We start from the raw sequence: 10,495 nt of genomic DNA, 5'->3' as shown, positions 1-10,495 counted from the left end.
ATCTAAGTCTACAAAAGTCAAAGTTTCATGCACTGCCGATGAAATCGTTTTTAAAATTATTTCAACATAATAGCAAATAAGTTGGCAATGTAGAGCGTTTGAACTAACTCTCGATTTTCTGAGGGATTTCAAGGATTGGTGAATAATTTAAGATCATTCTTTGAATTCTGAAATGAAGTAGTAGAATTACGCTAGTGTTTTCAGTTCACTGAGATACGTTAATGATTTTTCCTCGATTATGAAATTTTACGAAATATGTCAAAGTAGGAATAGGAGCTCATTGCAGCTATTGGATGGTAGTTGTCAGATATGCGCAGAACTCCTCGGATTTCTTACCTGTAAAGAAAATATAGTTTTATCGGAATACATAATTTGAGAGTATTTCATAATTCGTACCAGCTAACCAGTTAGCTTTTTTTTATTTGGCCAAATTAACCTACACTACATTGTTGTAATTTTGAAGGATTTAAAATAATATGAAGAATCGGTTGGTGTCTCAAGTTCTTGTTGCTAACAAATATCGAAGACAAAGACAAAGACTCGACCATCGAAGTCATTTCCTATTTGTTCAGAAGTGGAGTTGAGGGATGGAATTAATAGTTTTAGTGTTGGCGGGGTTTACCTGTCACTTATTAATTATGCATATTGTAAAAAAAAGTGCATTAATGTTAGGGACCTGTTGCATGAAGCTTTTATCAGGGTATCAGTTCATCCTTAACCACTTCCCAATCCGTCTTCAGATTATCACACTTCAGAAGCGTTAAAAAAAATCTACCTTAAGGGTTTATATTGGAAGATGTTCAGGGACTGTTAATTTTTTCTAATATAAAATTATCGAAATTTGTTTAAATGACGGTAACTGTTGAGAAAAGAGTTTATCATGAATTTTTATTCTGGGCTGTGCAGTTTCTCGTCCATTTGGTCATTTTTCAGCTTCCATTTTTTTTAGATTGCTAAGACTGAAGAGAAGTTTCAGCAGATTTATCAGGAGTTAATTGATGGGGAAGTTAGAGTTCGGGTCGTGACTTTGCTCATAAATTGGAAGAAAAGTGCAACTAATTAAATTTTCTCTTTATGCCCTAACTTGAGGTAAGCTGCGTAAATTTAGTCGAGATATAAGTGAAGAAGTGAAATGAATACTGAAAGAATTGCAGAACGCTCTGCTGGGTGCGGAGCACTTGTTTATTGGAGCAATAGATAAAATATTTTCATCATGTTATGGTAGAACTGTGAGCATATCTTAAAATCAGTCAGTTTTGAACTGAAAGCAGGATTTAGCGTATTTCATCCCTTTTGCAAAACATTTGTGAAAATAAGATTTTTTTCGCTAATAGAAATCTTTATCTCCGCTGCAACTTTTGTGTGAAAAGGCAATGATGTTCACATCGTTACATCTACCATTGCTTACGGTTGGTTCTGGAAAACGTCATTATTATCCGATTTGAATGCTTGAAAAACTGAAATAATTAGCTGCACAAAATTCATTGCTGTAGATACTAAACTAACCGTTTTTTTTTTTCCACTGCAAAGTTTGGAAATATCACATCATCTTGTACGTCTCGGTTTTGGAACAATCCTAATAATTAAAGGATGTAGGGTAGGAAAGAGTTGAATTATTGGTGTTATTTAGTGATTGAGAGTTTAGAAAAATTGTCAATTTAATAAGTGACGAGTGATTTTCTAACAGTAGTAATTTGCAGGAAGATTTGCATAATGAATGCACTGAAAGGCAACTAAAAATATCAGAAATTCTGAATGCATTTGGTACGATAAGTACAACAATTTCGGAAGGTTTCTGGCTTGTTACTTCGTCGGAGGATACATCGTCAATTTTCGATCGAATGCAGGTTTCCGCAACTTTAAGTCAGCAATAGAGTTTCCATCTATTAAAATAGTTTATGTGATTGCTGACAAGGTATTTATGGCAGGTACTTATTCACTTCCATCAGATATATGGTCTCTCACTCCACCAGATATGTAGACGTTATTTCCTAGATAAGGGAATTCAATATCAGCTCATGATTAACTTTGTAACGAGGTATTTTATATATGTTTTTTAAGGAAATGAGAACTGAGTTAATGACATATGCATCCAAAGTACAAGAAAGTATCGGGGAAGCAGATCGTTTGTGTGCGGAAGGCGCCGAATTTCTCACACCGGATCAATTTCATAGTCTTAAAGAGCATCGGAATAAACTTGAAACAAACTACAATCAACTTCTGCAGCATACCGATGTCATTTTACCAAGGCAATTAAATTTACAAATAATACTATTCAAATAACAAGCAGTTTAGATATTAGATTGCTAAGCTTCCCGGATGAAATCATGAATCCGAATATACAATAAGGCCATGAATTTGCCTCTTTGAAAATTAGTTCAAATCAGATGATGTAAATATATATCGGAATCCTTTCTGCGTTAACCATTTCCTATTTTTAACATTTTGCAGCAGTTTTAAGTAAATGAATCTTTAACTGTTTTCGTTAAGATTAAATGCCTTGACAAAACTGCTGCTGGAATTTTCAAATGAGTCGAGCTTGCTGCATTCATTTCTGAATGAAAAAGCCAGAGAATTGACAATTATCAGAGCGGAAAGTGGTGACCCACAAGTACTTCAAGGGTCACGCCAAAAAGTTAAAGTAAATTTGATTTGATTGAATGAATTAATAGTCCACCGGTAATTTAATTGTTAGGCTAAATTTAATAGTTCGTCAACAGTCATTTTTCTGCTTATGTTTCAAACAGGGATGGCGTGTGACCACTCAAAGATGTTAGCTAGTTCTAAAACAATATAAATCAAAGCTGTTTCTGCTGAATCCATTGTATATCTAGGGAATATTGGATGAAGTGATAACCGCAAAAGAACGTTTGAGAGACATCTGTGCGCTTTCTGTACGTATACAATCCGAAATTGACGGTTATGTGATTGAAATGCGTTTACAGTATCCCAGTGCTCAGTTCCCGTCTATAGATGCGCATGAATTGACTGGTACGATCTCTAGATTACAGGTAAGTACAGGCAAAAGAAAAAAAAAAATTTTGTCAAAGAAAATCGTTTCTGATTTTTCAAACACATTTATTTCGATAGGACGAACTAACTCTGGTATCATACGTCTACTATGCTCATGTATGTAAAGAATCATTTTTTAGGCTGATTACGATATCTTACTTCGAAATTGCCATGAGTTATCCGCATATTTGAGTCAACTGAAGTCGTTGGCAACGGCGTATACACAAAATGCAGAAACTCTAAACGAGTCAATCACAAATTTAGAACGGGAAATTTCTGAGACAGAAAGCATTTTGCGTAATACTGATACTATAGATGATGGCTCCCTTATGTCTCAACTGTAAGTACTTACCGCATCATGTCGATGAGATTTCAGTGCATTAGAATAGAACTTTAAATTCTCGCTTACTTGAAAGAATTTAGCAGTATTACTTAGGAATTTGTCTGGATTTTGAATTTGCATCGAAAATATCTGTAAATATAAGATATACTTGAGTGCAGAATTTCTCCGTACACTTTTAATAAAATTTCTCCGTACACTTTTAATATTTTAATAAAAGGTAAAGTGAGATATAGTAGTATTTTAGTAGTGTAGTCTAAAACTTTGTTGCCTAACAATGAAGCATCTTTGGCATGCCTGTCGCTTTGCTCACAGTGAAGTCGAAATTGTGATAGGATTTTGAATGGACAAAAAAGTTACTTAATTAGAAACTTCGTTTTCATAAAATCTTTTCATTTTGGAAGAAAAAAAAAGGAAACGATAAATTTTCCCTAAAGGAAAAAGCACTGATTAAACAGTGATGTCAGTTTTTTCTTTTATAGTTCTTAGATTGTAGCAAGTTATCCGGAATACCTATATTTTTGATCAAATTTTCAAAAGATATTGCCAAAATCTATGCAGATAAGTTGCACTTTTTTGCGAAGTGTAGTGCCCACAGTTATAGTTTTGTGTCCCAGTTTTTGTGTTTTTGGTGTTAGTCTGCAGTGGAAGTAGGTGGACTGTGGCATAATTGGCGCACTGATTAATTAACGCAATTGTCAGTAGAATGTGAGTTCGAGTTCAGTGGTGGAAACAAGAACAACCATTGCTTTGCTTGGAAATGATGAGGATTATTTCATTGAAAAGTGGGAATCTCTATGATTTGTTATGATTATTTCCAAAACTGATCCAAGCGCTGTTTTATTTCTGCTTCATGTAAAATCTAAAATCATCTGATTTGTTTCTTTTAAATGAAGGCGTCGTAAAAGTTGATATGCATAATGGTAATTCAAATTTTACGCTGATCCTGCTTTCTTTTGCTTCACAAAATTTCTATTCATAAGGGAGGATTTAAAACTACTTCAATAGCTCTTCTAAATATTATACCATCATCAGAAATAAATTCTTTGAAAAGTGAGGGCAACATTTGAAAATATCTCCGAAATTTTTGCTGGTCGTTTAAAGCATAGAAATTATAGATTATCCGAACTGGAAACACTGCAGCATGCCTCATTCGAACAGACAGGCAAGATTGAAACGGTTATGCGATCCGCTCTGGATCTTAGCAATGCACTTGCTGGCACCGATGCTCATGAACGTATCTCTAGTGAAAATCAGCGTTATATCGACGAACTTGCACGAAGGTCTGCATTTCTGCAATTTACTTATATAATTTTTGTTGCGAATGCTACCAGAAAAATATTTTGGTTTCCCACATAACGAATCTAACTCATTTTGGTTAATTTGATGTGAGATCTAATCTTACATATTCTACTTATTTCGATAACAATACACTATCTGGATTTTTAACCCTATTGATGCTCTATAACGATATGACATAATTTTAATCATAATAAATGACAATAGTTTTACCAATGTAGTGGATTTTGTTGTATGCTGCATTTGTCAAGTCCAATTAACTTATTAACGAGCTAAGAGATTTGAACAGGTCATTTTGTTAGTTTACTGAATTTTCAAAAATATTTTTAAACACTTATTATTTCACTAAAAGAGCTTTCAGACAAATTCGTGCTCAAAAAAGGATTGAAGAAAACATTGATTCATGGCGTAGTAAATTAACAAAAACGAATGGAATCCGTGAAGGCATGATGAATGTAATGAGCTGGCTAGATGAAGAAAACAAACGATATTCGGAACCTGTTTCACTACCTCTCTATGTAGACAAACTAATTGAATTGGTTTGTAACTGCTTGTTCTTTGGATGGTCCATTATAATTAAACTAGAATTACAGTTGGACTGAATAGAGCTTGAAAACATTCTCGATGAAAAGAAGTGGCTTTGTACTGAGTATTCAAGAATGTGAATCTCTTCAATAACCGTTGGTATGCTGAAAAATCATTTATTTTAGCGGCATCAGAATGAATTGCGTCAGCGTGAAATTTCGTCACGTCAAAAAGTTCTTATAGAATTGCAAGCGGATGCTCAAAAAATAGCAGCAGCTAATCCGGATTCAGTAGCCAGTCGACAGATCCTGAGTGACTGCAGCGATGCTCAGAGGAAGTTTGCAACGTTATTTGCGATTTCGAAGGTCCATATCTTCAGAATTTTTTCATTTTTCTAAAACAAGTTAAAGAGGAAAATTTGAGTTGTTAGCTATTCGGATATTCAAATACTTATCTGAGTATATTTAGGTTTATGCTAATAATATCACGGAACTGTGCACAGCTCTGACTGATTTCAATGATTTGGAAGCGTCGATCAACAAGAAATTATTATTGTTGAATGAGAAGCAATCCAACGCGTCGCTGACAGATATAAATGGATTAAGTGAAATTTCCAATGAACTGAAACAGTTAGCGCAGGGAGAATGGAAAGAAATGGAAAGCAAATGCAAGTGGATTCTTACCGTGCCTAACGTAATCGAAGACAATTGTTTGGAGAAAAATGTTCGTTTTTGTGCAATTTCCCACTTTTTATTTAAAATTATTTTGTCTTCGCTCTTGTTTAGCCTGTTTTCTCGACCACTAAAAAGTATCGACATTTTCTTTCTTTCGATTTTTCAATCACCAGGATACTTCAGCACATCAATCTTATCAATTCCATCTGATGTGAAATTTTTTGCAGTACGGTTTACTGTTGACTTGTTTCATGTACTATAACCATTTAAAAGTAGATGAAGTGATTATTCACATTGTTTGTTGCAGGTTTCTCACATCGATAATACGATCAGAAAATGTATTTCACGGATTGAGGAGCTTATCAGTCGTGGGCATGAAATTGGAAAACTATGTCAAACATCTAATGAACTGAAAAACAAACTTAGTGCAAATCTAGAAGATTTGGAAACAAGAGCTCGAGGTAATCAATCAACTTTCAAGAGAGTATCACTTTTATCAAAAAAAAAAGGGGTTTTTTTCCCTGCAGAATTAATTGATGTCTGTTACGGTTCAGCTTATATTTCAGAAAAATCTTTCTCTTCTTTCAAGCTGGATCTATCGTTTCGGTACTAATATAGTATTGTGTATTATCTGTAGAGAGGTACCAAAAATTTCCGTTTGAGACTCGCAGTTGTACTTTTAGTCGTATTTGTGAGTTGCCAATCATAATGATATTTTCTCGTGAATTAACCTGAAGTATTTGTAGTTTTGGAAGAGTGTTCGTTGAATCCGGTAGATTTGGCTAAACAACGTTCAACATGCCAGCAATTACAAACGGAATGTCAGCATTGTCGCTCCGAATTTGAAACACTAAGTGACACTGTTTCGAAATTGGTTGAAATTGAAACCATTGCCAGGTTGCAAATGTTCAAGTTACAAACAATCTATATTTCTCTATAAAATTCAAATCCATCCACTCAACATAGTTCAAATTTTTATTGAAATCAATTTATTTGTAATTATGCGGTTCTTCTGCAATGGTTGGCGGATTAGGAATTATAAATTGCAATAATAATATTACAATAAATAAGGAAACAGCAATAAAAAGAATATCTATGACTGTCCAGTAATCCTGGGTATGTTCGAAAGTGATTTGGCCACATTTTTGGGTTTCAAAACAGGTTTATAATAAGAAATCGTTCTGATTCTGTATAATTTAGTTACTGTTGTCGACGTAATATTTGTTGACTCCAATCAACATATTATGGCCTGAATGAGATTTTCACATATTTTTTCATTGTAGGAGCACACTTCTGCATATATCACCAATAACATTTCAGTTGCTATCCACGATTGGCTCCATAGAGCAGTAAATTGAAATTCTACCACAATATTTTTCATGATTCACGGAATTTTTCCTCTTTTTCAGTATGAAGATGAAGGGATGTGTTGGACAGTCGAAACAAGTTCAGGAAGCACTGCGTGAAATGTCTTCTCTGCAGCAAAGATATTCTTCTTTGGGCTGTTTTCTTCAACTAAAGAATGAAAAGATCATTAGAGATATAGAAAAATTGTCGGATTGGGATTTGCAGCGAGACAGTCTTGCCCGTTGGATCAGTAACGAAAACAAACGATTGGTTAGTTTCTCTTTTTTCCAAATGTAAGATTTTGGAATACTTAAGATATGTTCATTTGAAATCAGGTGTATTTATTTTCGATTTTACAATTTGTCAAATTCCTGGAAATATCTTTTTAGTGGAATATTTTTTTCCTTTAAATAACATCAGGTAAACGATTGGTTTTCTGGTAAGTTATTATGCTTTGAATAGCATTAGCCTGATCTGTTCAATAAAACTTTAGGAGAAGGCACTATCCATGCACTTTCTTTGTACTATTAAATTTTCTTGCAGAACACGGACTGTCCTGTAACACTTGTTAACGATGTTGTTCGTACAAATATTGCAAAAGCAAAACGACTGGAAGAAGTTCTTGTCATAGAGAAACAATTAGAAATGGAAGAAATTCGAAGTAAGGCGCGTTTGTTAACAAGTGAACCGTCTATCCCTGGAACTTCCGATATAATAAACTCTCAAAAGGCGCTTGAAACTGACTGGGGAAAACTGAACCAAGCGGCAAAAACTTTAAAGGAGTGGAATGAAAGTGCAGAGTTGCTGCTTGAAGGCTAGCTTTTTTTCCTTATAGAAACCAGAAATTTGAAATTTATTTTGAAATTTATAACATTCGAAATACTAATTTTATAACGATGATGTTTTCAGGCGTAACAAGTCTTGATAAATGGCTGACACAAAAGGAACGGATGATATCGGTCATTGGAACTATTAATATTGATCCTAAAGTTATAGACAATCAGCTTATACAAATTAAGGTATTTGTTTCTTCCGTTTTCTTTGTCTCTCTGTTCTCCCTTTGTTGTCATGAAGTATTGTGGTTTGCAGTTGCTTCGAGGTGAACTGGAGGATCATGGTGCAGCCCGAAATAAAGTAAACGAATTGGCACATAATTTGGTGGCCAGAAGTGCAACTCCAGTAAGCGCACAGCAAATTGTCATGGAGGTAGGTGAATGATTTTCTCGAAAGAATAAATATTAATTAAAAAAATTTTAGCTGTCGATCAGAGTTGTCTTTTTAGATGGACACATTAAATCGCCGATGGATTTCATTTCATGATGAATTGGAGAAAAAGAAAGTAACTCTTCAAAAAGTCAAAGAACTTGGATCAAAATTTTCTATCAAGCAGCGAGATGTGAAGTAAAGTTTTCTAATTCTATATTTTTACCCATCTCGCGCTTTTGTATATGTAAAATAAATTTATTTGTTACATCATTAGAATTTTTTTCATGATATACCCGATGCAATGAGCATTGAACGGATGAATCGCTACTGAAAGACTTAAGACTTGTTCAGTTGAAATCAAAATTTTCAAATCTGAAACTTAGGAGTTTCGAAAATGTTTAAGGAGACAGATTTCACCGTGATATTGAAAATGCAATATTTTAAGAATGCAATTGATCAGTGTCGCAGAAGCAATAGAACAAATAAGTCGTTCACCGCTAACGTCTAAAAACGATGTTGATGATCAATTAAAAATTTTGAATGCATCAAGTACACGATCATCCGAAATAAATTCACAGTTAGAAGAATTGAAAGAGCTTGTAAATTTAATCTGCGAAATCTCACAAGATCACAGCTTACAAACGGATGTACGAGAGCAGCTAAATACAACGGTGCAAACTGCCCAGGAACTGAATAAGAAAATAGGTAACTATTGATATCAGAATATTTTATTGCATCAACTGCTATGCATACTCTTACTGTTATCACCATTCATTTCAACTATTTAGTTCTTATATGGTTTACTTGCTTGTAGCAGTTTTATAAGTTCGTTTAGTTTGGATAAGGAATCAGAATACACCAAAGGTAATTTATCTGCTCTTTTTAACTTTTTTTATTAGAGCTTGTCATTTTACTATTTATCCTCTTTGTTTCAGCGAGACACTGCTAAACATTGTCCGATGTAATTCGAATTAAATTTGAGCTATATTAAAGAGCCTGAAAATACAATCTTCCGGTAGTCACTTAGTTAAACCACGGATAATATAAATTTTCTACTACAGAAAGTATGAAAGTAGCGGCAGCAAATGCAAAGGATGAAGAAGGTCAAACAATGATGGAAGCCGAAGCAGCAGTAAAATGGGTAAAAGATATGCAGGAGCAGCTTTCTGATTTGGGTCCTTTATCAGTGAATTCTATAGAGCTCGATGAACAACGAGCAGCAATTGAGAAAATTTACGGTGCCGTGTTGGATATGGAGGGTGGTATTACCCTGATAAGGTTTATAACTTTACAAAATTTTGAGTAAATTGTTTTTGATTCAATTCCTTGGACCTGCTTTTAATGATGTATTCGGAAATATTTCGACAGGAATTATGGGATTTTTTAATTTAAATCCTGCTGTGACTATGATTTGTCATTTCTTAGTGTACATTTATCAATGTTAAAATATAATGTCCAGTAATAACTGCCGTCCTATAATAGCTGTCTCGAGTTCATCCATTGCAACCCGTTGTATCCGTCACATAATCAGTAATTATTTTGGATTTCACAGAGTAATTTTGTGCAAATTATCAATTTCATGTTACTCTAAGTACCCTCAGTAAACTTCCAAATTTTGAAATAATATTTCCAGAGCAAAACTAATGGATCAAATAAAAAAAGCACCAAATTCGAAGCAAAAAACAACGCTTGATATTCTATCTGCTGTTTGGAATCCACTGTTGGAGAAAATTAAAACAAAGCATGCAAATGCTGAGCGAGCTTTTGATCTCGTAAATCAGTTGGATACTTTGCTGAAATCTTTAACGATGCAAGTGAACGAGAATCGATTAAGGTTGAAAGAAATCTCAGGAAACAAGGCTGGTCCAATTCCACAATCTTTCAAGATTTATCAAATTAAATATCCAGGAAGAAGTGATGCTCAAAATTATTCAGAAATATCATTAAAAATTTTCATTTGCTTTCCTAACATTTATCGTTTTCATTCAGTGAAGCATCTCACGACTTCGATTACAAAATATCCATTGTTTGTATTGAAGAAAATAAGCACTTTTTAGATGCTTCAATAAATGTCTGTCTTTGTAAGGAGTAA

The 10,495-nt window shown here is 34.0% G+C and overlaps 1 protein-coding gene across 1 annotated transcript in view; it reads left to right on the top strand.

Annotated features, from left to right (window-relative positions):
• Positions 1–1,373: 1,373 nt before the first annotated feature.
• LOAG_00504 (spectraplakin) overlaps positions 1,374–10,495 on the top strand; it is a gene marked incomplete at its 5' end in the record, with an annotated part of 29,642 nt that continues 20,520 nt past the window's right edge. The window contains 20 exons of the mRNA XM_020445452.1: positions 1,374–1,409; positions 1,701–1,847; positions 2,062–2,249; positions 2,491–2,641; positions 2,835–3,011; positions 3,153–3,352; positions 4,471–4,635; positions 5,013–5,190; positions 5,362–5,541; positions 5,645–5,899; positions 6,158–6,311; positions 6,597–6,747; positions 7,260–7,467; positions 7,741–7,990; positions 8,107–8,216; positions 8,287–8,403; positions 8,480–8,598; positions 8,849–9,108; positions 9,465–9,681; positions 10,037–10,217. Coding sequence (XP_020304091.1) covers positions 1,374–1,409; positions 1,701–1,847; positions 2,062–2,249; positions 2,491–2,641; positions 2,835–3,011; positions 3,153–3,352; positions 4,471–4,635; positions 5,013–5,190; positions 5,362–5,541; positions 5,645–5,899; positions 6,158–6,311; positions 6,597–6,747; positions 7,260–7,467; positions 7,741–7,990; positions 8,107–8,216; positions 8,287–8,403; positions 8,480–8,598; positions 8,849–9,108; positions 9,465–9,681; positions 10,037–10,217 — 3,444 coding nt within the window. The remainder of the gene's footprint in view (positions 1,410–1,700; positions 1,848–2,061; positions 2,250–2,490; positions 2,642–2,834; positions 3,012–3,152; positions 3,353–4,470; positions 4,636–5,012; positions 5,191–5,361; positions 5,542–5,644; positions 5,900–6,157; positions 6,312–6,596; positions 6,748–7,259; positions 7,468–7,740; positions 7,991–8,106; positions 8,217–8,286; positions 8,404–8,479; positions 8,599–8,848; positions 9,109–9,464; positions 9,682–10,036; positions 10,218–10,495) is intronic.

Source organism: Loa loa, assembly GCF_000183805.2.
Source record: "Loa loa unplaced genomic scaffold supercont3.70, whole genome shotgun sequence".
NCBI lineage: Eukaryota > Metazoa > Nematoda > Chromadorea > Rhabditida > Onchocercidae > Loa > Loa loa.
Note: the sequence above shows the minus strand (reverse complement) of the source record. Positions and strands in the feature narration are given on the sequence as shown.